Source organism: Leishmania major, chromosome 10 (genome assembly GCF_000002725.2).
Source record: "Leishmania major strain Friedlin complete genome, chromosome 10".
NCBI classification, from domain to species: Eukaryota; Euglenozoa; class Kinetoplastea; order Trypanosomatida; family Trypanosomatidae; genus Leishmania; species Leishmania major.
Genome location: NC_007251.2, coordinates 265,123 through 292,278, shown reverse-complemented (window position 1 = coordinate 292,278; position 27,156 = coordinate 265,123). Strand labels below are relative to the sequence as shown.

General features: G+C 61.1%; 8 protein-coding genes across 8 annotated transcripts; 7 read left to right on the top strand and 1 right to left on the bottom strand.

The window, feature by feature from the left end:
* Positions 1 to 127: 127 nt before the first annotated feature.
* On the top strand, positions 128 to 2,551 carry LMJF_10_0580 (conserved hypothetical protein; the record flags this gene model as incomplete). The annotated part of the gene is made up of 1 exon (XM_001681339.1): positions 128 to 2,551. One exon carries the CDS (start codon positions 128 to 130, stop codon positions 2,549 to 2,551), a length of 2,424 nt encoding a protein of 807 aa, XP_001681391.1.
* Positions 2,552 to 3,554: 1,003 nt separating this feature from the next.
* On the top strand, positions 3,555 to 4,991 carry LMJF_10_0570 (zinc-binding dehydrogenase-like protein; the record flags this gene model as incomplete). The annotated part of the gene is made up of 1 exon (XM_001681338.1): positions 3,555 to 4,991. The coding sequence occupies one exon, from the start codon at positions 3,555 to 3,557 to the stop codon at positions 4,989 to 4,991; it is 1,437 nt and encodes a 478-aa protein (XP_001681390.1).
* Positions 4,992 to 5,801: 810 nt separating this feature from the next.
* Positions 5,802 to 6,917, top strand: LMJF_10_0560 (zinc binding dehydrogenase-like protein; the record flags this gene model as incomplete). The annotated part of the gene is made up of 1 exon (XM_001681337.1): positions 5,802 to 6,917. One exon carries the CDS (start codon positions 5,802 to 5,804, stop codon positions 6,915 to 6,917), a length of 1,116 nt encoding a protein of 371 aa, XP_001681389.1.
* A 606-nt stretch (positions 6,918 to 7,523) lies between these two features.
* On the top strand, positions 7,524 to 8,819 carry LMJF_10_0550 (conserved hypothetical protein; the record flags this gene model as incomplete). Its single annotated transcript, XM_001681336.1, has 1 exon — positions 7,524 to 8,819. One exon carries the CDS (start codon positions 7,524 to 7,526, stop codon positions 8,817 to 8,819), a length of 1,296 nt encoding a protein of 431 aa, XP_001681388.1.
* Positions 8,820 to 9,670: 851 nt separating this feature from the next.
* On the top strand, positions 9,671 to 12,937 carry LMJF_10_0540 (hypothetical protein; the record flags this gene model as incomplete). The annotated part of the gene is made up of 1 exon (XM_001681335.1): positions 9,671 to 12,937. The coding sequence occupies one exon, from the start codon at positions 9,671 to 9,673 to the stop codon at positions 12,935 to 12,937; it is 3,267 nt and encodes a 1,088-aa protein (XP_001681387.1).
* A 1,270-nt stretch (positions 12,938 to 14,207) lies between these two features.
* LMJF_10_0530 (conserved hypothetical protein) lies at positions 14,208 to 17,642 on the top strand (the record flags this gene model as incomplete). Its single annotated transcript, XM_001681334.1, has 1 exon — positions 14,208 to 17,642. The coding sequence occupies one exon, from the start codon at positions 14,208 to 14,210 to the stop codon at positions 17,640 to 17,642; it is 3,435 nt and encodes a 1,144-aa protein (XP_001681386.1).
* An 837-nt stretch (positions 17,643 to 18,479) lies between these two features.
* Positions 18,480 to 21,203, top strand: LMJF_10_0520 (conserved hypothetical protein; the record flags this gene model as incomplete). The annotated part of the gene is made up of 1 exon (XM_001681333.1): positions 18,480 to 21,203. The coding sequence occupies one exon, from the start codon at positions 18,480 to 18,482 to the stop codon at positions 21,201 to 21,203; it is 2,724 nt and encodes a 907-aa protein (XP_001681385.1).
* A 4,083-nt stretch (positions 21,204 to 25,286) lies between these two features.
* Positions 25,287 to 26,390, bottom strand: GPD (glycerol-3-phosphate dehydrogenase [NAD+],glycosomal; the record flags this gene model as incomplete). Its single annotated transcript, XM_001681332.1, has 1 exon — positions 25,287 to 26,390. The coding sequence occupies one exon, from the start codon at positions 26,388 to 26,390 to the stop codon at positions 25,287 to 25,289; it is 1,104 nt and encodes a 367-aa protein (XP_001681384.1).
* Between the last annotated feature and the right edge of the window lie 766 nt (positions 26,391 to 27,156).

Genomic DNA, 27,156 nt, shown 5'->3' with positions numbered 1-27,156 from the left:
TTGATTCTTTGGTGGAGTCAGCTGAATCGTGATCGTGGTGGATTGCAACCCTTCGATGAGAACGTGTCGCGACGACGCTGCAATCTACCACGATAATCTCACTGTGTGCTCTACCCATCGACTCCCAATGCTTATCTTCTGGACACTCTCCCTGGGCATCGTTTTCTCTTTTTATCTCTGCCCTTTTCCGGTCTACTTGTGTTGCGTTCGGCTCTATTGGACTCTTCATAGAAGAGTAGTCGCACGAATGGACACAATCGCCGAATTGCTGAAAAACATAGACCCAAGCCGTATCGACGAGGCGCTGGCTCTGCTGCAAAGCCTCAAAAGCAACGCGGCACCACAGCAGCCGAGCAATAGCCACGTGCCTGCAAGCAGCAGTTCAGAGGCTTGCCGCAGCTCTCCAGAGCTTGAACTGCAGCAGCTGGCGGAAAATGGAGGACAAAGCACCGAGCTCCTTACCGAGTCATGGGCAGAGGGGGCGAGCGGTACGGCGGAGGAGGAGAACGACATGCCACTTGCCTCCATTGGGCACTTACTTTCACCCGAGGAGAAGAAGAAGGCTCGCGATGACCGTAGGGCTAAGCGGGAGGCGGAGAAGGAGGCGCGTCGGAGGATGAAGGAAGAGGACGCGGCCTTAATTAAGTCAGAGCTTGACGCACGTAAAGTCATCTGCGACGAGGAAAAGGAGAGTCGTCGCATCTTGAAGGACACGGAGCGTGACGCACGAAAGGCGGAGAGGGAGGCGAGAAACAAAGCGCGCGAGGCAGAGAAGGCGGCTCTTAAAATGACGAAGGAGGCCCCGAACAACCTCACTCTTTTCGGCTTCCTGAGCAGCACTGTCAAAGCGGAGAGCAACAAAAACAGACTATTCTCTCCCTTTGTCCAAGACAAGCGCGTTGCTCCTGCTGCGCTGCAATTTTGGAGGAGGCCGGAGGACAAAATTTCGCGCAGTGAGGAGGAGACCTCGGTGGTGAACCTCTCCTCTCACGCGATGAACGGCGGCGCGCGGCGAGACCCAGGGAAGAGCAAGAGTCACAATGTGGACGAAGAGTCCTCTCTGCTGCACCCGCCCATGTACTGCGATGAAGGCACGCCTTCGAAGGCGAACGTGTGTGTGCGCGACTTCAACGCCATGATTGAGGCTTCCAACGCGCAGGAGGTGCCAGTGCGCGACCTCCTGCGTCAGTGCGGCTGCGCTTTCCACGCAGCCGTTTCCGACCCATACGCGTCTTTTGACAACGAGGTTGTGTTTGTTGGTTTCTTCGCCATCGGGTACGATCCGTGCCAGTCTCGCCCGCCCTACTTCGGCACCTACAACCATCTGCAGGAGGGTAACTTGAACGAGGCGGAGCTGCTGCAGATGGGCCGGTTTCCGCTGCGGCGCGGCATTCCTCGCTTGTCGAACATCGATTACGAGTACGACTCGGGCGATGACTGGGACGTTATGGAGGGCGATGAGGATATCGCCGCCTCCTCTTCGAGCGACTCGGACAAGGACACCGCGTTGGACTCTCTCGACAGCAGCGACTTAGAGTTCATCGACGACTCCGACTCCGACTGCGACACCCAGCGCAAGATTATGGAGGCGCGACAGCGTCGCCTGCATCGACTGCGCAACAAGAGCAAGCTTGTGCCATCCTACAGTGGACCGTTTGTCGGCATTCCTACCGATGAACACCCACTTCGAGGCTTTGACGAGCTGGAGCGCTTTGTCCCTCTGAACGCCGCGTACTTCTCTAAGCTCGTGGAGGAGGAGCTGAACGCGTTCACAAGCGGGAGTGCTGGCATCCCCGCAAGTGAAGACGAGGGCCTGAGCGCAGAGGAGATGGAGGCAAAGCGGCAGCGTGCCTTGATGGAGGCCGCGCTGAAGAACCGACGCGAGATGACCGACACGGAGCTCAAGGCGCTGCACACCATTATCGCATCAAACAGCAAAGTCTCGACACAGATGATACTCGCTGCCTTCAAGCAGCAGCAGCTCTGCGTCGGGGTTGCCAGGGCCGAGATCGAGCGTACCATCAGGCGCTTTTACGAGCGCCGTCACCGTTCGCTCGTTCTGCGGGGTGAGCCATGGTCTCCGACTGATGAGCGACTCTTTGCACGCGTTTCCTCCTCGAGGAAGCCGAAGTCACCGGGAGACGGAGGCACAGGTGTTGTGACAGACGACGGGGAGGGCAGAAAAAGGGACGACAACGAGGATGCGGATGATGGGACCGATATCGATGACGTCCCGGAGGCCACTGTTGAACGTGTTGCTGAGACCGCTGATGACGCTTCTGCCAAGGCAAGCGACGTCGGCGATGGGACTGCGCCGGCGCCTGTGACACCGTCGGAGACTGTCGAAGAGGCGGGACACCCAAAGCCGTCGCCACCTAGTTCGGGCGAGGCGAAGGTGGAGACTTGGATCGCTAAGACGAAGCCGATTACTCTCACGAAGCTTTCGCCGAAAGCAAGCGCTTCGGCCTCCGTCAACATGGCGAAGCGGCCGCGCGAGGAGGAACTGGTGGAGGATCAAAACGACGGCGCCACCACTGCTACCAGCGATTGAGTGAAGAAGTGATGTGTGCCAGCGGCCACAACGTAGCCGGCACATGTGAGCCGCTCTCGCGTGAAATGCCGAATGGCTGATGGACAAGGCGAGCGGCACTTTTGTCTTTGCCAGGTCGTGCCTTGAGCAGTCCTGATGATACGGTCTCCTGGCGGCCTGTGTGGAGGACTGCCGCCGTCAACGTTGTGCTTTTCCTGCCGTGCATTTGCTCATAGAAGAAGCTCTAAACACACCCCCAAAGGGCGAAACGACTCACACGTGTGCGCACTTGGAAGCGCGCATGTTGCGTACGATTGCAAACCGTTTCTTTCGCCGCTGCAACGATGCACAACAGTTCTCTTTCAGAGGTGCACCGTCGTGTTTCCACGGTGAGGCGATGCTTCTCTCCCCTGGAACGAGTTGTCGCACTGCATTGCTGATGCGGAGCGCAGAAACGCTGCGCTTCTTCAGATCTTCGCTGCGCATCGATCCCGTCCCATTCCTGCTTCAGTGTTCCCTCTCTTGTTGCTGCCATGCTTCAAACCTCAAGACCGCACACACTTCCACACAACGCACAGGGTGATTCTTTCTCTTTCTCTCTCTCTGAGGACCAGACGGCTCATCCTTTTCATCTTGTCCCTCGGTTTGCGTTCCTGTTTGCTTTGCTTCATTGAATTGCTGCGTCCCTCATCCTTCCGCACACACACGCCAGCAGAAGAAGCAACGAAGCCCATCAAAGAAGAAGGACAAACAAACAAACAAATCACAAAGACCGAAACGAAACGCACAGAAGCAACAGGCGCTAAAACAGATCGATTTCGCTTTTTGTTCGATTTGGCGCTGTGCTACGCCCTCCCCCCTCCCCCGTGTCCCCATTCGTCTTTTCCCACGGCAGTCCCGTGTCTCCTTGCGGACGCTGCCACCATTGCATTCATTCTTTTGTCGCCTTGCCCCGTAGTTTTTATTACCGCACAACTGTCTCTGTCCGCATAGACGGGTGTACCACGGTGTTCTGCGGCACATCATGGGGCACAAGAACTCGTCGAACATAAGTTCGGCGCCAGTGCCACCGCCCTTCTACGTCCTCCCTGGTGTCCCTGTTCCATCTCTAAAGCCTTCGAACCTGGACTTTTCTGCGACATCTGGAAAGCCGATTTTGTGCGCTGGATGGATAGCGCCACACGGCAACCGCTCGTGGTCGCGGCGAAATGTGGTGTATTCGTCTGAGATTGAGATCCCGGTCCCGCAGCCGTGCCAGGTGCGCGTGAAAATCTACGCTGCCGGCGTCAACCCCGCTGATGCCCACCGTACCGCTGTGCTGCCCAGCTCCCCTGAAGTTGGCACCAGCGGCAAAAGCCGCCGCGCGAGCCGTCACCCGAGACCCCCGTTTAAGTTCCCGTACGTGGTCGGCATCGAGGGTGCTGGTGTTGTGGAGAGCGTCGGCTGGGCTGCCGCCTCAAGCGGCGAGAGAGACGGCTCTGCAGGGGCACTGACCTCTGCCAACGCCAGGGACATCCGAGTGGGTGACCGTGTTGCCTTCTTGGCTGATTTGATGCAGGAAAGCGGCGGCACCTTTTGCCAGTATGCCGTGGTGGATAGTGACGTTCTGTGGAAGCTGCCGGAGGTGGTATGCGCACCACCGCCCTCTACCGGGGGACTAGTGCCCGGCCGCCTCATCGACTTTGTAGAGGCGGCGTCGTTGCCGGCCGCTGCCGCCACAGCGTATATTGCGCTCTTCGACAAGTTGAGGATAGAGACGCAGCGGGCCATCTTCATTAGCGGCGCCTCAGGCGGCGTCGGCTCGGCCGCGGTGCAACTGGCTCACTACTTTGGGCTTTATGTGATTGCAAGCTGCTCGACGCCGAACGTGCGCTATGTCCAAAGCCTCGGCGCGGACTACGTCGTCGACTATACTCGCGCGGATGTCGTGGAGGAGATTCTGACGTACACAGACAACTACGGGGTGGACTACCTGCTCGAGTGCGCTGGCGCGTTTATGGCAGAGGCGCACTCCGAGACGGTGCGATTCGGCGGCGCGCTCTGCGTCTTGACGGGTTTGCTCTCCCCGAGAAGTGACATAGTGTTTCGCCGACAGCTGTCGGTGCACTATGTGTGCCTTGGGATGCAGCATCAAGACCCGCTGGCACGGACGCAGCTGCAGCCTTTGGGTGAATTGGTCATGCAGCTCTACATTCAAGGTGCCTTTAGCGTGAATGCGGAGCAGGTGCCCTTTGTTCAAGCAGCGGATGCACTGGACCTGGTGGCATCAGGCCACGGGCGCGGCAAGATCGTGCTGACCAACTTCCACACAAACGAGGAAAAAGAAGAGCGCCTGCGCCGCCGACATGTTCAGTTGTACGAAAAGGCTCAGCATCAATATCAGGTAGAGGAGACACAGAAGGCCGCCGGCGCAGCAGCGGCCACGGCAGCCTCTGAGGCGGCATCAAGGGAAGCGGGTTAGGATTACGACCTCATCTAATTTTACCTCCTCGCTGCCATTCAAAAGCGCGGGGTCGGATCTGTGGAAGATGGGGCGGCACATCTGTGAGAGTGCGCGCGCAGTACCGCGTGTGTCTCTCCTTTCCTTTCATCCTCCTTGCGGTGAGTTCAGGGGTGTGGTGTGGGGGAGTAAGCGAGCACTGTCGTCGCTGCGGTTTACTTCTGACCCTTTCTCGACCTTTGTGTTGTCGTGCTGCACTGCCACCTCGGCGCACGGCAAATGTAGTGGGCACCACCTCGATGTGCCGTTGTGACAACGCCGTCTGCTCTCTTCTCGGGGTGAAGTCCGGGCATCGATTAGATGACTGCGTATCGGAAAACAAAAAAAGATATATATTTTCTGGTGATGGTGATGGTGCTGCTGGGGGAGGGGGAGGCCGACCACCATTCCATGCAAGTGGTTCTGGGCGGACCCTACACTGAGAAGGCGATGAAATGAGCACCTTTCGCTCAAGCATTTGTAGGCCACCCATCCTACTCGTTGCCGTCCTCGGTGTCTGTATGAGCACGCACACACGGACTCCTCTCTCTCCCTCTCTTGCTACTCGTAGTCCAAAGTGAGGTGATCAAGCGAGAGAGCACGCAAACCGTGTGTCTACAGCGTCTCTTTTCTGTGCGTGGCTTCTCAAGCTCTTGTCAGCACGACCCTCACCGCATCACATTCGCGGTTGCTATCTGGTGAACGAAAATACACACACACACGACAGTGCAGCTCACCACAACTCCTCCCTCCCTCCCCCCAAAAAAAAGCAAACGGCAATACCATCACAGGATGAGCGGGCAGGCGGGCAAACAAGTGGCACCGGTGAAGTGCAAGGGCTGGGCTGTGGAGAAGCCAGCCTTGAAGTGGTCGACAGACGCTGTGAGGCTGTCAGATGTGACGGTGCCGGCGCCGGACCCTACACAGATCCGCGTAAGAGTGTACGCAGCCAGCATCAACCCAGTTGACTGGAAGCGAGTCATGTTCCCCGCCTCCGGCTCTGGCCCTGGCGTTGCGGGCAGCGCTCTCAAGGGGTTCAAAGGGATGCACCACAAGCCGCCGAACTACCCATACCCGTATGTGGTCGGCGTCGACGGCGCCGGTGAAGTGGAGAGTGTCGGCAGGAAGGTGACAGGGCTGAAGGCTGGGGATCGGGTCATGTTCCACTCGAGCCTGACGAACGCGCACGGCGGCTCCCTGTGCGAGTACGCCGTGATGGAGGAGTCCGTAGCGGTGCCCATCCCGGCTGACGGGGCGAGGCCGTTCTCGTATGAGGAAGCCGCGGCCATTCCATGCGCCACGTGGACTGCATACGTTGCCCTCTTCGACAAGCTGCGCATCGAGCCGGGCCGCAGCATCTTCGTCGACGGTGCATCTGGGGCAGTGGGCAGCTGCGCTGTGCAGCTGGCGCACCACATGGGGCTCTACGTATTTGCATCGTGCTCTCCGAGCAACGCAGACTATGTGCGCAGCATCGGCGCGGATCAGGTGCTGAACTACCACGACGGCATCGAGATGGTCGATCAGATTCTGGACGCTACAGAGGGCTATGGGGTGGATTACTACCTCGCCGTGACCAACACGCAGGATGCGGAGAGTTTCACTGACGCTCTTCGTTTTGGCGGCGCCGTCTGCCTGCTGTCTGGCGTTCTGATTCCCAACAGCAATGTGCTATTCCGTCGTCAGCTGTCGGTGCACTACGTCTTCCTGAACGGTCTACATGGCCATCCGCTGACTCGGCCACAGCTGCGATACATCGGCGACCAAGTGGCGAAGCTCTACCAGAGCGGTGCCTTTCGCCTGGACGTGGAAGTCCTGCCGTTTGCCGAAGCCGCCAAGGCGCTTGACCGCTCAGCAACCGGGAACGTAAACCACAAGAAGCTCATTGTGCAGGTGGCATCACCTTGATCGTGGATGACGACGTTCGGGGGCGCATTTCACCTCGTAGAGTGGCTGCGCCATTTCGAGCAGTGCCCCTTGCCTGATTCCTGGCACAAGTGCGCAGGGCCGCACGTGTTTTCTTGTTCTCCTTTGTGTTCTCATGCTCACCATGCCTGCTGCACTCACCGTGTGCGGTGCTGGTAGAGCAGTAGCGTCTCCACGCACCGCTTCAAGCCACGAGAAAGAAACGCTGCACGCAGCGCAGCTCCATGATACTGTGCAGTGTTCATGAGAAACACACACACGCACACACGCACACGGGCACCCGTGCCTGTTTCGTCGGGCATACGCGGGGGATGCAAGCGTGCTATCGTTGTGCCATGAGGTGGATGTAGACGTGGCCCTCTGTGGCGCATCTCTCTCTCCTCGCCTTGCATTTTTCCCTCTTCTGCGCGTGTGTATTGTGAAGCGATCTTCGAGACTTCCCAAATTCTTTGCTTCCTTTTCAACCGCTACTGCTCTGCTGTCGAGCTGCGTATGCGTGTGCATGCATGGGCTGATTGCAGAGAGCTAAAAAGGAACTTGGGCAGGACGCAGCACGCGGATCCTGTGTTGCAGTACTTTTCCCCCACAATGCCTCGTAACCGCCTTGTGGTTGCCTGCAATGCTTCGACTGCTGGGCGCCAGGCCCAGTCTCTCGCGCTGAGTGTGTCGCTTTCCACCACGCTTCGATCATCGACTGCGTTGGCACTTACCAAGTCACTTGTCGACATCACCACTCGCCGAGGCAGTCGCCACTCGCTGTTGCACACCGCTGTGCGGCGCTACACCAACGTGCTCTACAGGCTTCCGCCAACGCAGACGATCCCGACGCACTCCCCGTCCGGCGAGGAGGTGGACACGGAGCTCTTTGTTCGTCAAGTCCAGAACTTTTTCGAGGTGCTGCGGCAATCGCAGCTGATTGAGCGATTCTATGAGATGAAGAGCTGCCCCTACTACGAGTGCCTCTTCACAAACGACCTCTTCTTCCAGCATCACGATCTGATCATCCCGATGCCGAAGCACGGGCGCGAGCACCGGTCAGCGGAGATTAGCGAAACCATCCGGTACATGCGCGGGTGGGGTGCCACTGGTGATGTGAACCACATGCTGCAGGACGTGAAGGGTGGCCGTGCGAGCGGCGGCGACTTTATTTCAACCACTCACGGCGTACTGATGGGCTACGGCACGTCGCGTACGAACAAGCTGTCCATGATGACCTTGACCGGTGCCATTGCACCATCAGAGGCGGCAGCCGAGCAGGCGCGTGCCTTGTGTGTGGAGCCGATCGAGATGCTGTCAGATAGTCCTCCCTTAAGTGACGTGATTGCCTTCGCGGGGCAGCGCACGTTCGTCATCAGCGACACGGAGCACGGCCACAATGCAGCGCAGCAGGCGGTGAAGCGGATTCAGAAAGTGCCGTGGCAGATCATCAAGCTCGAGCCTGGATGCAGTTTTTTCTCGCACCTGGGCGGTGTGAACTACGTGTACGACGTGCTGTGCGATCAAGACTTCCCCCTCTCGATGGAGCGGCTGGGCGAGTCGGGCATGAACCCGTTCCCTGTGGAGTGGTCGGAGCCCCGGAAGCTCGGTATTACGATGCGCAGCATCTGCATGACGGCACGTTTTACGCGCGGCACCATGAACGCCGGTGGCTACGCCAACAGCAGAGGTCACGCGGCGTCCAGTTTCAACTACAACAGTCGCGACATCTCCAAGAACTCGCGCCTGTTTGTCGGCGGAAGCCGCAAGCACGGCGATCAGATGGCACCCCTGGCGGCACAGCTAGAGGCGGACGAGATCCAGAAGCCGGTGCACCAACCCATCCCGCGGTACGCGTCACCCATGCACCGGCGAGGAACGGTGGTGCCCACCGAGCCGTCCGCGTAGGCGGTGTGGAAGGCGATGCGGTGGCGAGTGCTTTCTAGGTGTTGTCGCGTGTTGGGCGGCGTTTTGTCGACGTCTTCTCACAGCTGCGGAGCACGTTGTGCCTTATCGCGTCTCGAGGAGGAGGAAAAGGAATCTTCACAGCATCTCATGCGAGGAGAAACCAAACGCCGTACATGATCGGGTAGCCGCTGCACTTACGGTCATGATGTGCGCAGGAGTGTACCCACACTCACCTTTACTCTGAAGCAGGCGAGTGCGCTCAACGCCATGCGACGTCGACACCGCGTTTGCGTCTTCCTCATGGACCCTCTACACGAAAGCATCTCCACTGGCTGCCGCCCGCCGCGCTACTCTGTCTTGTCAATCCTCTCCTTCTCTTCGCCTTCTTCGCTCCGTCGCACGCCATCATCGCTCACAGACGAACATCATTTCTTTGCTTGCTTATTTTCTGCTATCGTGTGTCTCCGTTTCCCTCCTTCGATTCATTTTCCCTGCTCGCTGCTTGCGTTTTTCAGATCTCAGATCCCTTCCACACCGATACGGTCGGGTGTCTGCTAACGTCCGCTGCTCCATTCTTTTCTATCCCTCCATTGTTTTTGCGGTTTGTACGTCTCTCTAAGCATATATATATATAAATATATATATATATATATATATTTATATATATATATATATGTAAATTTCGGAATCGAAGTGCCGCTTCTTCCCCCGTTGTGCTGCCCGCTTCCTCACACGGTACGGGAAACGGATTACGCCAGTGCACATCTACACGGTGTGTGTGTGTGTGTGTGTGTGCTTTATTGTTTCAATCTTCTCGATCGGTGCTGCTTTCTCTCCCCTGTCAAACCGCCATGTTCCCCCCACCTCGCCTGTGGCTTGTGGGGCTGTGGGTATTCGTCGCTGCTGGATACTGCGCTTGCACGGTTGCCGACGGAAAGCTCCGGCTCCCGTATACGAAGCCAGTGATCCAAACATGTCATGACGATGCCGTCCACCCCGAGAGCGGTGCCAAGGCATCGGTGCTGCCCGTGAGCTTCAACGCGACCGTGGCAGATCCGTTCCTGACGCCTGCCATACTCATGGAGGGGGTGCGGAGCACCAGCAAAGCGATCACACCACAGCACATCTTCACGAATGCCGCGCTGCGGCTCGTCTTCGACGTGCCCAACCCTGGTCTGGACTTTGTGATCAATCTCACCTCTGCCCAGTACCCACTGATTCAGGACCCGAACGGCACGCTGTGGCGGTCCGCGCTGCCCTCGACGATCGAGGTGGTGAAGCAGAACAGCAAGTACACCTACGATGTGGGTAGCCTCAACGTGAGGAGCTACCAGTCCCGGTCCGAGTCTGTGGAGGTGGTGGCAGGCGCTCCCGCTGCCGACGCGGAGTGCTTCACCTTGAAAGCGTGCTGTGCAGTGAACTCAAGCTACTACCAGAAGTACGAGCTGGTGGACAGTCCTGTGCCTCCGTACGTGTGCACAGGTGTACCAATCCCGTACTTGCTGAGGCACTTCACTTTCAGTGTGAATAGCACGGTCAAGTTCCGAGAGGCTGCAGCGGGTGCTTCATGTGAAATGAAGGCAAATCAATGGACCGAAGAATCGGCGACGTGCACCGCAAACTCGAATGCTGCCCTGGCCGGTGTTACGGCAAGTCCTCCGCACAGATTGCCGTCTCGTGGTTTCTCACTGTGCCGCCAAGGAGACAACCTAACGAACTCAGAGTCTGGGTCGTCTCCCATCCCTGTCGTGACCGCTGCATTTTGCTCAGAAAGTCGGTGCATCGGATACACGCCGGCCAACTACCGCAGCGACAGAAGCACCTGCCTCAACTACCCGCTGGGCTTCTACACCTCTGCAGATGAAAACAACACAAACCAGTTCAGCTCATTCGAAGATAACGCCGCTGGATTGTGGCCCTATTTTTTCAACGACTGCAAGTGGATCGACGACGTCACCATGTCCTCCCCCACCACGATCCAAGACATCAGCTTGCAGTGCGACGTACCGGCGTCGACGGGGTGGTCTCTCTCGTACGAGAACTTCAGCGCTCATCTTACAGATACCATCGCACCGCTCTTTCCGATTGGCCGTCCAACGCGGGTCTCAGGGCAGTACGTCAGTCCGACGGACAAGGACACCATCCTCTTTGAGCTCGAGTACGTTTCCTTCTCCAGCTTCAGGGCGGGCAGGTGGACGTTCAGGATCTGCACGACGCGGAAGTGCGTTACGCCAACCGTTCCGGTGGCGGGCGACACAGAACATTACCCCAGTGTGATGCGTGTCAACGTCTCCGCGTCCAAGCTAGGCCTCTCCGCATCGCCCCACGAGCCCGCCGTGAGCGTCGAGGTGTACTCCGCCGTCACACCAAGGACGAGTCCTTTCCGCACCCTCCTCGCCCCATCGGTCGTGTACGTGGACAAGGCAGCCACGCCCTTGTCACAGGACACGGTGAATATGACCCTCGCTCGTGACCCGCCAGAGCGTGTCCCCTCTCCATACGCCGCTTCCACATCGGGGAGGACAACTAGTCGAGTGCTGTGCGAGGGGGACTACCGCTTCTCGACCGTGATGAACAACTGCCAGCCGCTGACGGACAAGGACTGCGCTACGAAGTATCGCGGCCGTCGCTCGAAGTTCGACCCTGTCGCCAGGGCGTGCACATACCCCGTCCCGCCGCTGAATGGCCCCCTCGTCTTCAAGCCGTTGGCTGAACCGAAGCCGCCGCGCACGTACAGCCCCGAAGAGCTGCGTGCCATTTTCAAGACCGTGAGGCTGCCGCAGTTCCTCCGCACCATGGAGGAGTCGTATGAGGATTACGAGCGGCAGATGGCACGGTGGGAGGGCCGACCAGTGAGACTTCCGCCGGGACAGGCCGCAGCCGCTGAGGACACTGACGTTGCTGCTGTTGCCGCCGCAGACGAGTCAGCTGTGACGTACATCAACGAGTCCCCGATGCCTGGGGCACGCGGCCTGAGCATTACTTGCATCGCGCTGACATGTGTCCTGTGGACGGTGGCACTGCTGCGAGACGTGCTTGAAAAGTTTTTTGCACTGGGCCCGTGGCATGGTCAGCGCCGGTGTGCGTTTTTCGCGGGTGCGGTGAACTGCTGGCATTGGCTCGGCGGGGCATGCGCAGAGGGCCACAATGAGGCATGGCCACGGCAGCGGCGTGCCACGAGCAATACCACGGCCACGCTCACGACTGCCCAGTCCCCCGCTCCTCGAAGCACGACACAAAGCGGGCAGTGCGGTGAACATGCTAATCCTGCGCTCCAGAAGCGGAAAGGAAAGGGCGCGACATTCACGGCAGACACGCCGTTGCAGTCTACAGGGAAGTCTCCTCACGGGGCGCCTCGCGAACCCGTCACCTCAGCTCCGTTCCAGCCGAGAGACCCAACAGCCACACCGCACCGCGCGAAGCAGGATGGCGGGCAGAAGAGGCATCTCCCGCGCACGCACAACAGTCGCGATGCCGAGCGAGAACATCGGCAGAGCGTACCGGCAGGTGCAACGGGACCGGCCTCTTCGTGGGGTGACGCACGCCCCTACGTCTCCGCGGCGCACCCGCCGGCCTACGACGTCTTTGGCTTTCCGGAGGCGCAGCACGCGCCGTTTGGCAGCGGGGCAGGGTTTGCTGCTCCGGGTGACATGCCCTTCGTGGGGGGCGACTACACGAGCCAGAGAGTCTGGTTTTCTGATGAAGGCGTGGGCTTGGGCTACGTGCCAGCTGCCTTTGCCCGGCCACATTCCGCATCGTCGCATCGACGCTGCAGCTGCCCGTCTTCGCCCTATCCGGCTTCCTCTCCCCCGTCGCTGGGGTGGCACCCCTTCGAGGATGTCTACCCCCCAGTTTCGTCTCCCTGCTACGCCCCGTACGATGCCCCTCTGCCAGAGTTCGGTCTGAATCCGGCGTCGACGCCGTACCCCGGCTCCGCCCGCGCCGCGCCGCCGTCGCCGTTTGCCGGGTTCAACGCGTTCCCTCCAGTCTCCTCAGTGCGGCAGTCCTCCCGTGTGGAGGTGCTCTCCTCGGACAGCGATGGAGCGCACGGCGACAACCGCGCGGCAGAAGCGCCGTCTCCAGCGGGTCGCACACGCCGCCCGAACAGCATGGTCTGACACCGTGCAACGGGGGAGAGAAGGGGGAAGGAAAGGTCAACCCCAGAGGAGACGGGGATGCGGCAACGCATGACCCTCTCGGTACGAGTCGCCAAGTGTTTGCCGCGCTTCGGCCGTTCTCTGGTCTTCATGCGCTCTCCGTGTCTTGTACTCTCGTTTTCAAAATTAAAACAAACAAGCAGCATACTTGTCGTTCCTTGCCCAGATTTCAGCTCCTATTCTTTCCTTCGCTCATCGTAACAGCGCCTACGCGCGCGCGTCACTTCTCTCTCTGCCCCTCCCCTCGTCTTGCATGTCACTTCCCACACCCTCTTTTGTTTTCGTTTTCGACGAGCTCTGATGCGCCTCTGCATTGCCCGTTTCACCTCCTGCCCTTCGCCGCTCCTCACCGCTCTGCTGCTGCTGCTCTCAGTGCGAATGCTTTTCCCAGTCGCCTAAGGGACTTCGCGGCGATGATGAGTCCTGCTGTCGGTTGCGTGTCAACGGGGCGCTTCGTGAGGCAGCCACAAAAGGTTGGCGACTGGATCGAGATGGGGCGCGTGTGCGGTGCTGACTGGCGTATCTTGTGGCTTCAGAGACCATCAACTAATCCCCCCCCCCCCCCCCCCCCCAAACCACAAGTCAGCGCGCGTGAGGCAGTACATCGACACGCATACTTCCCATACGCGGTCAGGCTTGCGAGGTCAAGCCTCTGTGTTGTGCGGCACCTCGTTTGCTCTGTTGCGGATGTAGGCGCAGACATCACGAGTACGTGGATTACACATCCCTCAGCGTGCTTCTGCGTGAGGTGGCACGCTCCTCGTCTTTGCACCCTTCTTAACCCATGCTTCACTTGCGCCTTCTCATCCCCACGCTCTCTCCTTCACGGGCACCTCCTCCCCTACGCTCCTCGCACCCGTGTGCAACCATGTGCCTACTGCTGCATCTCCGTAGTTTGGGAGCAACTCTACTCCTGCGAAGGGTGTGCGTGCTGTCCGTCTCCCCAATCGTGCACCTTTTCTGAGGTGATACAGAGCGCTGAAGCACGGCCTCGGCCGATGTTACTGCTGCTATCCCTGGTTCTTGGCGAACTCCAGTGTGCAACACATACACTCCAGCTGAGCTCGCACACGCCACAACCAGCGTAGCGTTTCGTTTAGTCATAGTCTTGGAAGCGCACGTGCGGCGCCTCATGTCCTACCCAGCAGCTCACGCAACCGAGGGGCCAACGGCACTAGCACGCTCCGGTCCAGCATCCGCCTCTCCGTACCCGCCACCACCCTTCTCTACAATGCAGCACACGTCGGCAAGCCCCGCGACTATTCCACAAGCGTCGCCGCGCCCTGCGCACTCCTTGGCCGTGATAGAGGAGCTCCTGCGTGAGAACACAACTCTCAAGGCGCGCCTCCAGCTGTCGGATGAGCAGCGCGTAACACAGGAAGTCCTGCGGGAGCAGCTCCACCGCTTCTTCGAGTGTGTCGCGGCGCACGAGCAGGCTAGTCAGAAGGTGCTAACAGACCAGTGGCAGGATGACGGGGAGAAGAGCAACGCGCCAGATGACGGCGCCGGGGTAGCCCGCCCGTCTTTTATGAACGCCGCCGTGTCAGAAGTCCTGCGCCGCATGCAGGAGGAGAAGCGGCAAGCCGAGGCGGCCCTCGCGCAGCTGCAGAGCGACACGGTGGCACCCCTGCACGCGCAGCTGGAGGCAATGGAGAAGGAGAAGCAGCAGCTCGTGGCGCGGGTAGCGGAGCTGGAGATGTCCATGTCGAGCACGCCCGCCCCGCCCCTGATGGCTGAGCTGAGGCAGCTGAGGGAAACCGAAGCACTGCTGCGACAGCAGTTGCAGGAGTGCCAAGCGTCCACCGCCGCCACCGTCGGCACATTTCTGTCCACCGTGGAAAATAGTCTTCTCGCTGCTCGGCAGGTTCCGGAGCTAATCCACGCGATGGAGACCATCAAGGAAAATGTCCGCACCAACCAGACAATGCAGGCAGCCCAACGGGTGCTTCTTGAGGAGATGGAGCGCCGACATGCCATCGAGCACGAAATCGAAGAGACGTACCGAAGGGAGGAGGCGAAAGTGCTGAGAGAGCGCATCGCCAGCCTCGAAGATGAAGTGAGCGCTGCCGCGGAACGTGAGGAAGCTTTCGCGTCGGAGCGGGGGGGCATGGAAGCACAACTGGCCGCCGCGCAGGACGCGATTCGCCAGCTCACACAGCAGCACAGCGAGGAGCAGGTAGCCTTAGCTCAGAAGCGCCAGCGAGCCGAGCAGGACGCGAGCAGCAACCCGACGTCGATCCGTGGCGAGCTGACCAAGTTCTGGTACGAAGGCCGTGACCGCATCCGCGAGCTGGAACGGCAGTTGCAGACGATGCACACGGCAGAGGCCAACCTGCGCGTCTCGCAGGGCCGTGTGGCACAGCTCGAGCAGCGCAAGGCGGCCTTGCTCGGCAATCTTGCCGCTCTCGCCGCGGAGGTAGATCGCCGGCGCGAGGAGGAGAAGAAGCTGCGTGCTCAGTGCGCCGGCGTCGAGGCGGAGCGGGATCGGCTGCTGATAAGCGTCGCGAAGATCACCGGCTCACATATCTCGGAGACGGAGCTGCGGGACTGCTGCAGAACTATCCGGGAGGCCGCGACACGGGTTGCGGCTGCGAGCGCCACTGTCGTAGCCGACCCACAGGCCATTGAGGAGGCGCTGCGCCGTGCACAGAAGCTGAAGAGCGAGGTGGCACAGCTTCAGCGGCAGAAGGACCAGCTTCAGCGCTTCCTCGAGCTTCATGAGGATCGTGTGCAGGCACTGCTGGAGCAGGAGGCGTTCCTGCAAGTGCGAGACTCGAAGGGCGGGCCTGCTACGGCCACCTCTCCGGAGATGGGCAGCAACACATCGATCAAGGGAGCACCGGAGGCGGCGAGTGCGACTGCCTTTTCGCTGCCGCAGTTTCTCGAGCACATCCGGCAAGGCGCCAACGATGTCTTTCTCCAGAACGAGGATGCCGCCGTGCGTGCCGTGAGGCCCGGTGGAAAGCGGGGCTCCAACAGACACGCCAACGCCAGCGGCGAGGTCAGCCATGACAGCTCCGTGACACCGCACCGCGACTCCTTCTTGTCGCTGCACCAGCAGTTTGTCCAGAGTCAAGAGAGGCTGCTCGCCTCGCACCGTGACCTGCTTGAGGCGCGTAATGAGAACCGACGTATACAGGCTGAGCTGGACAGCACACGCAGCGAGCATGCGGCAGCTGCGGCGACAGAGGAGAAGGCGCGCCGCTCCATGGAGGCGGCCAACACGGCGCTCACGCACCGCACGACGAGCCTCACAAACGAACTGCAGGAGCTACAGCGTCACTACACCTCCGCGGTGACGATGGTGCGCACCACGTTGGAGGGTCTGTCCAACGTGCTGCAGCTCTACCACCAGTCGGAGCTGCACGCGGAGAAGCTGCGCGAGATGGTGCAGCAGGAGCGGCGGGACATGAGTGACATGCTACGGCGCGAGGCGGCGTCTTGGAGCGTCGGCACGGGCACTGACAGTCACACGAATGCACAAGAGGCTCAGCACTCGGCTGCGGCCGAGAGAATCACGGCGGCGCTGCGGGACATGGGGGCGTACATCGCCGAGGCGGTGGCCGAGACCACCCGGCAGGCGACTCAGGACCAGACCAGCTACATTGGGAAGCTCGTCAAGGCTATTCAGCAGCAGGAGGAACGGGTGCAGGCGGCCAAGGCAGCCTTCGAGGCCTCGGCGCAGGCGCAGGCGAGCAGCCTGGCCGAGCGTATCAGCGCTGCGCAGCAGCAATGGGAGTCGGAGTGGAAGGTCAAGTATCAAGCCATGGAGGCGGAGCGGGTGCAGAGCGTCATGCAGCAGCACGCGAGCGTCGTTCTCCAGCGCGCACTGGAGCAGGCTGTAACGACGCCAGCAGCAGCATCGTCTGCGGCGTCGCCGAACAGCACGGCGTCGGCGCCTCCGGAGGTGGAGGAGTCAACGGTGCATATGACCGACACCCTGCAGGTGATTCGAAGCTTTTTGGCGCAGGCCCGCCAGCGTCAAGCGCAGCAGCAGCAGCAGCAGCAGCAGCTACAGCAACAAGAGAAGCAGACCGTCTCGGCACCAACCTCATCTGCAGCCGTGCAGACGGCGGCAGCCGCTACGTCGGTCGCCCCGGCCGGTGCACCGGCACCACCCGCCTCAACGGCTATCTCGCTTCCCACTGACGCTCAGCCACCTCAGTCGTTGACTCCTCCATCGATCATTGCAACCGCCAAGATACCCAACGCGGGTGCAGAGCTAAGCACGGCTTCTTCGTCTATGGCGAAGGAGAACGACGGGGCGGATACAAGCACCTCTTTCCCTCAGCTGCACAGCGCCCCTGCAGTTTCAGCGCCAACGACAGACTCTACTGCGCTCGCCGCCGAGCATGCGCCTCGCGAGGCGCCAGCAGAGAACGAAGAGGCGGAGACATCCACACAGGAAGCGGAGATTTCCGGCGACTCAGGCCCCTCTGCGCCATCGGACGAAGAGCATCCACCCTCGCATCCTGCTACTCCAGATGCGCAGCTTGACGAGACGGATGTGCAGGCAGAGCCGCAAGAATCGATGGGGGATGCGACTGCAGGTGCCTCACAGCGGGGCGCTGAGGAGGAGAACGAAGAGGCGTTGCCCAGCCCACCTTCCTCGCTGCCGGAGGAGGGCGATGATCCGGAACGGAAGACTTCCGAAGAGGATGCGTGATGCAGATGAGGTTGCTGCAGAGCTTTATAATGTTGCATGTCTCCCTCCCCTCCCCTCCCTCTCTTTCTCTTTTGGCGTTGTGTGCCCGCCGGTGCCGCAGCTGTGATGGTGCTAAAGGAAACAAAAGGGGGCCAGAAAACGAGGAGCGTTGCCGCCTGCGTGTCTGCATTGTGCGCTACACCTGCGCTGACTTCCCCCCCCCTCTCTGTCTCTCTCGCAATTTTGGCCTTTCTTGTCCTTCCTTTTCTTTGGGTGGGCCCGTGTAGACCAGAGGGCACGGCTAAAGCACAGCCACTCACGTGCAATAAAGATGTCGATGGATACGGCAGGTAAAAGGGCAAGTCATGTCAGGGTGTTCAGTGGAGCGCAACCGTTTTCCCGCCCTATATATATACGCAGGCTGGCTGCTGCTGTGCCTCCTCGTTGCCTCGCTCTCTCGAACACACGCACACACATGGCATACACACAGTCGGTGCCGTTCTCCACGGTCTCGCTCGCTCTGCAGCTCATTCCTTTCCCCATGTTCTTGTTGCCCACATCGCGTGTTTCTGATTTGGCCTTCTCTCCGACCTTCTTTTCGGCGCTTGGGTGGCCCGGCGAAGGGTCTTCTCCCACTCTCTCTCGCTTAAAAGACTTCCCCACCTCCGCTGCAGAGGAGGGCGCTCACGCGCTCACATAACTCCTCTCCCTGTCTCTGGCGCTGCAGCCATTGAAGGGCACGCGAGGGCTTGAGGTGTCGAGCGGCAACGGCGCTGTGTCTTGTGGGCCGTGTGCTATTTCTGCTTCTCTCCTGTCATTGTTTGTCTTTGCCCAGAGGAATCACAGCGCCATGAGTACATGCTCCGCATCATCCTTCAACGCTTAGCGGTGCAGCGCCGCATTGCCGAGCAGCTGGAGGCGGTGTCGCTGGACGAGGTGCTGCGCCGCATGCAGTCAAGCTCACTGACAAACCCCGCGCGCTCCCTCGAGGCCCACTTTGTATTGGCCACAGAAAGGCGTGATCATGAGCGGGCTGCACCAACAGCGGCCTCACCGTGCGCAGAGACCCTGAGGGAACCTTCTGATGACCTGCTGCGCGACGCTCTCAGCGAGCGGCTGCTCGCCGAGGTGCGCCGAGATCTCAGCTCGCCCACCATCACCCTCGACGATGGCGGCTTGATGCTGGCCAACTGCCTACGACATGGGCTTTCCCCTCTCGCCACGCAGCAGGTTTTTGCCCTCTGGCAACGGCGCATGCACCACGCCACGACTGGTGCGTCTTCCGCTGCAGCGCCCCGCACATCCATCTCGATGCTTGGCATGGGAAAGAGCAAAACTGCCTTCGCGCGCGCTGGTGGAGGCGCTGCCGGTGTGAGTGATCTGGCACAGTTTCAGTCTCTCGTTCGCGTGATGGAGGCGTGCCTTGATGCTCATGATAAGCAGCAGCGAGAACTCAGTCGCTTTCGGAAACGAACCTCCTCAGCAGCGGCAGCGGATGCGCGGAAAATACAATCGAAGAGCTCCATCGCCTTCACCCTTGATGACTTGGCGGCTCTGGTAGACACCGTGGAGCAGCACTGGACGCTCTTTATCGATCACGGCACCTCGACGACAGGACTGCTGGTGCAGTTCACCGCGCTCGCTCTGGTGCTGACGGGGTGTGCTTCGTCGGCGGCAGCCGAGGCAGAGCCTGGGAGCAAATTCGCGAACAGCCTGCGGCGGCTGAGTCACTTGCAGACGGATCGTGCGCTGCTGCAGCAGCGCATCTTCGGCTTATGTGATCAAGCCATCGTGTCGCTGTGCTCTCAAGAAGAGGAGGCTGCGGCAGCAGGCGATGGCGGCATACCGTCTCGTCGAGAGAGTCTGTGGTGGTATCGACCGCAGGAGCTGGTGCGTCTCTCGCAGGCGATGCGGTTGATTGAGGTCTACGAAGTGGAGCAGCGACGGGGCAGCAGGTACAGCAGCGGCACCGGATCACCTGTTGAGCACTCCTCCCATGGCGAAGGGGACGGGCCACGCAGGCCAGGAAGCAGCGTCGCACGAACTTCGAGGAGGGACGCTGGCAAGACGATGTCGAGTTCGTCCAACCCGGTGCGGGGCACGCCGCCAAGTCGTGCGCAGACTGCGCCTGTGTTCCCCAAGGCCCGCTGGCTGCTTCGGCTGCCCACCACGTGGTGGCCCGCTTCTTCTACATCCCTTCATGGGGTCCCTGCGGAGCATCGAAAGACAGAGGCAGCTGCCCGGGCAAGGCGGCGGCTCGGTGCCTATGTGACGCATCACGCACTGCAGCATACGTCTACAGTGACGCCGCCCCCGGTACCCTCGTACGCAGTATCGCCCGCCCTGGCGTCCATCTCCCTTGCCGATGTCGAGGATATCTTCGCCGTGGTGTGCGCCACAGCGTCGTCCGTGGCCTCCACGGAGGCAGTGACCGCGTTCTCGTGGTGGGTGCGCGATGTCTTCTTTCAGCAGCACCGACATCGCAGTCTGCACGATGTGCAGGAAATGGCTGGGCTCCTTGGGATTGCAGAGGTCTGCGTCGCGTACCCGGATGGGACTCAGACGGTGCTCGCTGAGGCGCTCAAGTGTCTTCAGCGCTCTGCCCTCGTTTTGTGGTGCGTTGGTGACACGGCAGTGACTAGCGGGCCCGACACGCCGGGGATGCTGTGGTCACGCGCGTGCGAGGTCGTCGGCGATGCACTGGCGCTCGCGACCGTCCGTGCAGAGGCCCAACGCACGCTGCGAGCGCTAGTGCACACGGTAAGCCAGCACGCGTCCTCTTGTATCGTGACAAGGGAGCCGAGCAGCGAGCTGGCGCGTCGGCATCAGCGTTACGGCCTCTTGGTGCTCGCATGCTTGCAGCTGCAGTCACCTGACGGTATCATCACACCGGCCCTGAAGCGGATGATTCTAGAGCTCGTTTTCTCTGCGCCGTTCCGCCGCGATGATGCTGATCACGGGGGGCCGGCTGCGGTGGCGCGCGCTCTGTTCCTTTTCACGCGACCGGAACCGGCTCTTCGTGAGCCTGCATCCACCCAAGGCGTGCCACGGCGGGATCGAGTCATTCCGCACCTTTTGAATGAGCTGACACGGCTCGTCTCCCCGGCGGCGGCTGCGTTGGACGATGGAGCGACCGCCGCGGTCGAGGACGGCGGGGGCAGTGCGCAACTTCTGCAGCAGCTGACCTCAGCTGAGCGGCAAATGCTGCGCTCCGCGCTGCAGGAGGTGCGGCTGCAGACGCAGCACGAGATGAAGGAAAGGCCGCTGTGGGGACCCATGGTAGCCCCCAGCAGCAGTGAAGCGGGTCCAGGCCAAGCAGCGCGTACAGCATCCTTGCAGCTGCCCTTGTCGCTGCCAGTGACTGCGCAGGTTGGCGTTGTCAGCTCCGCGGATGCCTCGACGTCGTCCTCCGATCGACAAGCGGGTGCGATGGGTGCAAAAAGCGGTCTGGGTCGGGCTTGCACCGAGTGCCACGCGCGAACCCCTCGGCATCGCATGCGCGCATCCGAGGAGCATCTGCTGATTCAGTCGGAGATCGATACTCTGACCCGCTATCTCCGTCAGCGCCGCTCTCCGGGGTGAGCCACAGCGTCCTCTTCTACACCCCATTCTCTCGGGTGCGCTGTCCCATGGGCGAAGAGAAAACTCGAGCTGATGTCGATGTATCCTCGTTTTGTTGTCATGCGAATGACTGCCTTCTCTCTGTCGCTGACGTTCCCTTTCCTTCGCCCGCTGGTCGAAGCCGCGGGTGCGAGTTTGTGTGTCGCGCACCGGCGTGTCCGGCTTTCCTCTTGCTGTTTCGACTTGTGCTCCCTCTTCCCGTTGCGTGTAGCTCCCTGCAGCAAGTTGTCCATTGCATATCACGATGCGCTGTGACACCTAGTCGCAGGACAGCCACGCTGCCCTGCCGTGTGCGTGTGCAGAGGGGAGGGCCCTTGTAAACGGGCTTCATCCCTTGCCGTCTCGCGACGTAGCTTCTCCTTGGGGCGCGTCTCCGAGCGCAAGAGTGCGGATTCTACCCGGCTCACGTACTCTGAGGGGTACTCGCCTCTTAACGTATCAACATGGCACATGGTTCTCGTGCATTCGGACCGTGCACCATGATGCCTGATCTCTACACTCGACCTCGTCGCGACCGCATCCTCTGTTGCTCAGTACTCTCCTCCCTCCACTGCCTCACAGCCCGCTCTCCGCCATCACTGGTGCTCCGATTTCCCCTCTCTCGCCCCTTTCCAGCCCCACCACACAGGCACACATCCATGTGCTGCGCCCACATCACCGCCGCTCCGTGTGCGTGGGCACCTGAGCAGGCACGACTGCGCCTTCAACAGCGTAACACGCAACGGCGTTTCCCTCTTCCCGCCTCCAGCCACCCCTCTTGATGAGACGGTTTGACCGTGTCCGGCACTTCGCGCCTGCCACAGCACATTCCACCGACCACCGACCACCTCCACTTCCCCCTGAACCCCCGAAAATGCCCTGTGAAGGAGCACCAGATTCTCTTGAGGGGCGTCGGGCCACGAGCAGCCGACGCCCCTCTTCACCGGCTGCAACGTCAACACTGCATCCTTTCAGAAGTGCGTGTCAAAGAAGATCGGTGACGGCGGCATCTGCATCGGCCACCTGATCTTCCGAAAAGAGATGGAGGTGCTTGCCAGCAAGCTGATCGACGAGATCCGCGAGGACCAGAGCTGGCTGCGCGAGATTGGCTACTTCAGCGTTGGCGGCCCATGCATTGGCTCGCCTGATCAACGCGGCGCAGCTGCTGAGAGGGACGGGCTCAGCGAGAGCCTCGATATGTGCGAGCTCCACCAAGGCGCGATGGGCAGAACGTCACGGGTGACGGGATGCTCGCTGTGGTGAGCCAGCGCCCGATGAACCTGGACAACTACATGCGCATGCCCGACATGCCGTCCGCTGCAAAGCTGGCTCTGATGGAGCGGCAGTTTGGCGGTGGCAGCGGCGAGCGGTCTGTTCGTGTACGATGGCGGTGCCCTTGACGCGTACACGCCCACGATGGTGGGCTACGGCTTCAAGGCGCACGCACTGTTCTTGAGTGCCGCTGCTTCCATGTCGCACATCCACGCATACCTGATGACACGGCCGCGCCGCGCCAAGGGGCGGGGCGCGGTGGGCGTGATGGGGGCTGTGCCCGGCTTGCTCGGCCAGGGGCAAAACCCCGGGGGGCGTTGGCCGCTGGGCGGGTGTTGTGTGGGCTGGTCGGCGTGCTGGCAAATGGGCGGCGGTGGCGGTGCTGGCGTCGCCCGCTCGGGCGGCCTGCTCCTTGCGGGGGAGGGGGGGCTGCTGGCGCGGGGTTGTGGGGCGCCTGGGGGGGGGGGGCTGGGCGCGGGGGGGTTTTGCCGCGGCGCCGGGGGTCGCCGTGGCCGGACACGCGAGGCCTGGGGGCCCGCCTTTCCCAAGGGCGCCGACACCCCTGGCCCGGGGGCCCACCTGCCGGCACGCCGGTCGCCCGCCCAATCCTTCGCATGATGGTTGGGGGAGTGGAGGAGGGGGTATGACGAAGGTGCCGGTGGGACTCAGCGGGGTTCGCGGGGGGGGGGGTTGGCGAACACGCGCGGAAACACGCACAGGAAGGGAGTGGGTGGTGGGGGGGGCATTCTCACGAGGGGGGTTGGGGGTGGGGTGGGGTGGCTGGTTTCGGCGTTTTACTTGATGACATGGGGTGACGCTAACAAGAGGAACTGGTGGCGAGGCAAACGAGTGAGAGGACTCCATCAGTCCCACACTCACACCCACACACGTGCACACGCAGACACTAAGAGCGAGTGCGGGACTTTGGCCACTCAGAAAGCGAAGGCGCAGCGGAGCAGCACTGGGCGGGGGTCTCACAGTAGGCGCCGAGGGAAACACTGGAAACGCTCGGTGTGGAACAGAGGCGAGGGGTACACCCACACAGAGAGAGGCTGCAGACAGACCACACACCATCGCACACACACACGTAACATGAGGAGGAGACGGTGTGGAGATGTGGAGAAACAAAGTCGCGAATGAGGCAGGCGAGAGAGCGGCACATGTGCACGTGCATCTCCGCGCGCCGCGTTGTCCACTCATCTCGTCGAATCCCTTGTCCACGAGTGGTGCTGCTCTCAGGCACAAAGGTCCCTCAGACGTGCTCCTCGGCCGACACCTGCGGCTTCTCGTCACCCTCTAAACTAGAGCACTTCAGACACGCGTGCACCTAAGCAGATGAATGGTGCCTGTCACCAGTACGAGAATATTTCTTGTTAATATTTCTACATATGTGCGCGCGTGTCCATTCTCTGCGGTACACAGCGCGGGGTCGAACCGCCACGCTGCCCCCCTCCTCTCCCCCCGACCGGCCCTGCCACAGACCTCATCGCGTGGCGCGGGGCATCGGTAGACACACACGCGCTACAGCAGTGCGCCGACTCAGCTGCCTGAGCACGGCCCCTGCCTCAGGCTCTACCCGACTTCCACGCGTCGCAGGTCCGCCTCACCGCCGCACCCATTGTGCCGGCCACCACCTGGAGCACCCCCTCAGGGCGACGCTCCGGCTCCCCGCCAGCAGGCAGTGATGGCCGAACGGGATGCGTTCGAATTGCGCCGGCATTTCGCCTGTCAGAGGGGCGGCGCAGAGGTGCTCGCTGTCGCAGGCCGCCCCCGCCGCCACCATGTCCGGGGGACATGAGCGCCGACACAGCGGTAGCGGTGCACCGCTTTGCCCCCCCCCCACGTCGGAGGCACGTGACCACGTCGCCAGCAGAAGCGGTTCGGCATTGGCAGGGGATGGAGGAGGAGGAGAGGGGGGTGGGGGGCTGCTTGGCGTCCACCCCAAACAGAGTGGGGCCCGCTGGACCCTGGGATGCCGCGCGTTGCAGTGTGTGTGCGCCCCACCTCCCTCGTCATCAAGGGGTGCACGCACAATAGAGGAAAAGGGAAGGAAAACAGGGGAGGGGGACATCACCACACCCATGAACAACACAACTCCAGGCTCTCTCTCTCTCTCTCTTCGCTCTCCGCGCCTCACTCATTGGACTAGCTCGTTGTGATTGACGTGCGCATGCGCGAGTGCGTGTGCGTGTGTGTGTGGGGGGGAGGGAGGGAGGGGGAGCCGTCAGCGGTGTGCGCCGCACAACGCGCGCTGGATGCTTCTCGAATCCCTCCAGTCGGCTCCAGTCTACCTTTTGTTCCTCTACACGCGGTCACAAGACGGAGGATGTAGGTAGAAAAGGAAGAACACGCGTACTGTGCACATACACGCCTCAACAGACAGGCCAAGAAGTGCGGAGAGGATGGGGAGGGAGAGGAGAGGATGGATGGGGAGGAAACGGGGGAGGGGGAGGAGGAGGAGGAGGAGGGTGTGTGTGGGTGGACAACCCACACGCAGAGTGGGAGGTGGCGAGGGGAAACAGACGGAAGAAAACGAGCCCGGACAAAACAGCACACACGTGCAGGTTGTTAGTGAACAGAACGCGCACGGAGACCACAGGAAAGGAGGGGGCGAGGGGAGGGAAGGGCCGCCATGGGCACCGGTTACGGTGGGAATTCGAGATGCCGACGTGGACGAGGAGGGCAAATGCACGCGGAGAAAACGCACAGGCGGAGCAGAGCTGAAGTGCAATGTGTGCATGCGTGGACCGGTTGGCCTGCTTGCCTGTGCGTGTTCGTGTGCCCTCTTCCGCCTCACAGCTTGGAGGGGGTGGCAGCCGACTTCTTGAAGAGCGGCGGCAGACCCTCGTCCTGCAGGCCGCACGACAAGAGGTCTGCGATGGCGGCGCGTGGGTTCTTCTTCTTGTACACGACCTCGTAGATTTGCTGGCACAGCGGCATCGTCACCTTCAGCTGCTGTGCCAAGCGCACCAGCGGCTCGGCCGTCGCCACGCCCTCCGCGACGGCCTTGCTCGTGCGTTGGATTTCCTCGAGAGACAAACCCTTGCCGAGTTTTTTGCCCACCGTGAAGTTACGCGACAGCTCCGACGAGCACGTTAGCTGGAGGTCACCGAAGCCGGCGAGGCCGAAGATGGCGCTGCCATCGCCGCCCAGCGCGGCCGTCAGATCTCGAATCTCGAGCAGGCCGCGCGTGATGAGGGCGGCACGCGCGTTGAGACCCATGCCGAGGCCATTCGCCACGCCAGAGCCGATGGCCAGCACGTTCTTCACGGCGCTTGCCACCTCGCAGCCGACGGTGTCGGTGGTGGCCCAGCAGACAAAGGAGCGGTCGCCCGTCGTCATGATGCGCTGCAGGCGGCGAGCCACATTGATGTCGGCGGAGGCGACGCTGACGCACGTGAAGACGCCGGTGGCCACCTCGATGGCGAAGCTGGGGCCCGCGAGCACAGAGAGCAGGTTGCTCGGGAAGAACTCGCCAACAATCTGCGCCGGGAACTTCAGCGTCGAGCGCTCAATACCCTTCGTGCACACAAGCACCGGCACCTGCCTCGCCTTCGCGTAGGCGATCAGGTTGCCGCCACTTTTCTGGAAGAAGCCGCGCAGGAACTGGGTCGGGATGACGAAGAGGATGAGCTCGGCACCCTTGTACGCCTCGTCCACATCCGAGGTAAAGATGATGTTCGACGCAAGCTGTACTCCCCGGAGGTAGAGATCGTTCTCGCGCTTCTCATTCACGAGCCGCGCCTCCTCCTCCTTTATGTGCCACACGCATACCTCGCGGCACTTCTTGGAGAGCACCATCGCCAGCGCCGTGCCAAAGGCCCCGGAGCCGAAGACGACGGCCTTGCTCAGGTGCAGCAGTTCATTCGTGTTGATGTGTCTCTTCGTGGAGATCATTTTCTCTCACGCTGAGGGGGCTGGGTTGGCTGGTAGTGAGGCAGTGTACGGCTTGTGTGTGTGTGTGTGTGTGTGTGTGTGTGGTAATGATGGGGATGGTGTGTGTGTGTGTGTGTTAGGACTAATTAGGAGAGCGCGGCGTTGATCCCGCAGAGGTGTCTAGGAAGGAATTGGACTCTCCGCTTGGTCCGTCGTCGTCGTCGTCGTCCGGAGGAGGGGGTGGGGGAGGGGATGAGGAGAGAGAAGCTAAAGAATGGCACTCAAGGGTAGAGGCATCAGATAAGAATGGAGAACCGCAAAAAATCTGCGCGTGTGTGCATTGCCAACAATGAAATGATGAAGGAAACAAGAGGGAGGAAGGGGAGGGCAAGAGACGTGCGTGTGCGTGTGTGTGCGCGCCTGCCAAGGGCTCAGGCGCAAAAAAAAAGGTCCATACAAGTGACGAGGACGGCTTGAGCGACGAGTGCCGTGACGTCAACGCCGGCGTCCAGGGAAGAGGGTTGCACCCACGCGCCGGGTGGCGCGATGGGGGTGGGATGGGGAGAAGCGTTTCGTCCAGCAAGACACGCGGCAAGGCATATCGAGGGGCATGTGGCCAGGGACGCGTCACCCGCCCCCGTCGCCGCCCGTCTTTGGCTGATGGCGGATGACACTCACGGGGGTGGGGGTCGGAGGCGTTTTACAGGTTTCCTTCGCGTCTGTTGTTTTAGGTAACATTGAGGCATGAGCGTGCGGCGTCGGTCAAGGCACACGCGCATGCACACAC